The sequence below is a fragment of the Aplysia californica genome, unplaced genomic scaffold, assembly GCF_000002075.1.
Source record: "Aplysia californica isolate F4 #8 unplaced genomic scaffold, AplCal3.0 scaffold00670, whole genome shotgun sequence".
Taxonomy (NCBI): Eukaryota; Metazoa; Mollusca; class Gastropoda; order Aplysiida; family Aplysiidae; genus Aplysia; species Aplysia californica.
The window spans coordinates 11,047-12,377 of NW_004797940.1; the positions used below are offsets into that span (position 1 = coordinate 11,047).

At 43.0% G+C, this 1,331-nt stretch overlaps 1 protein-coding gene across 1 annotated transcript in view; it reads right to left on the reverse strand.

The window, feature by feature from the left end:
- Window positions 1-9: 9 nt before the first annotated feature.
- The window catches only part of LOC101850034 (LIM/homeobox protein Lhx2), a 20,777-nt gene continuing 19,455 nt past the window's right edge, over window positions 10-1,331 (reverse strand). The window contains exon 3 of the mRNA XM_035972377.1: window positions 10-741. Coding sequence (XP_035828270.1) covers window positions 436-741 — 306 coding nt within the window. The 3' untranslated portion in view covers window positions 10-435. The remainder of the gene's footprint in view (window positions 742-1,331) is intronic.

Sequence of the window (1,331 nt, forward strand, 5' to 3'; positions counted from 1 at the left end):
CTCTCTCTCTCTCTCTCTCTCTCTCTCTCTCTCTCTCTCTCTCTCTCTCTCCAAGGCGACAGTTGTGCTAACAAAAAGCTACTATAGTCGTTGTGTTCAGATTTCAGTTGAAACGTCACCGTTGGTGGTGGAAAAAACAATTAGTTGTAGTTAATCTGATGTCAGTTAATGGCAGCGATGGTGCTGGAGGAAAAAAAAGTCTTAGATACTGTTGTTGCTCCTACTGCTGTTGTGGTCGGTGTCCATGGCAACGATGATACTGGAGAAATATGTTTAGTTTTTGCCCATCATCAGATGTCTGTTAATGGCGATGATGGTGCTAGGAAGGATCTCGGAGGGTTGGAGATGCTGTTGTTATTGCTGCAGCTGTTGTTGTGCTCGGTCTCCATAGCAACGATGATGCTTTTGTCGTTGTTACTACCGCTGTATCAGATGTCAGTTGATGGCGGCAATGGTGCTGGAAAAGAGGTCAGAGATGCTGTTGTTGCTGCTGCTGTTGTGGTCGGTCTCCATGGTGGAGGACTGGATGTCGCTGAGCGACGGTGTGGAGCTGATGTCTGACAGCGCGGGCGAGCCGGCGTTCATGTCGGGAATGGAGTTCGGATCCTTGATGTCTTTGTCCGGGCCTTCTGGCGACCCTGCCCCCTGACCCTGGCCACCTTTGCCCCCTGACCCCGCGTCGGAGTCCTGCTGTTTCAGAAGGTTGCGTCTGTACTTGGCCCTGGCGTTCTGGAACCAAACCTGTGTGGGGAATAGATAGAAAAAGAGAAACACTGTTATAGAATGAGTACAGCACAGTTTGATAACGTTTTTTTTTTCGACTAAACAGACATTTTGGTTTAGCGATTTGAAACCAAACCTGTGGAACAGAGATAGAGAAAGAGCAACTGTTATTGAATGAGTACAGCACAGTTTGACAACGTTTTTTTAATGTGTTTTTTTGCGACTAAACAGACAGTTTGGTTTGGCGTTTTGGAACCAAACCTGTGCGGAGAAATAGAAAACAAATGCGCATTTTAATATTATACCAGTAGATTGGATGTAGCGCAATTCAATAATGATCTTCAAGCGACGAAACAAGAACGTCGCTCCAGCATTTTGAAAAAAAAACAAAAAAAAAACAAAACAAAAACTATAAAAAGCTTGATAAGAAATAGAAAAATGATAAAACGGTACTGTAATCGGATGACTAGATAACAGTTAAAAATATTTTTTTAATGCAGATAAATTATGCATACCTGGCTTTACTGTTTTAGAAACAAACTTGCAAAGAAAAGGAGAAAAAAACCCGAAAAGGATTATGTGAGAGAGTAATAGAGAGAAGGAGAGAA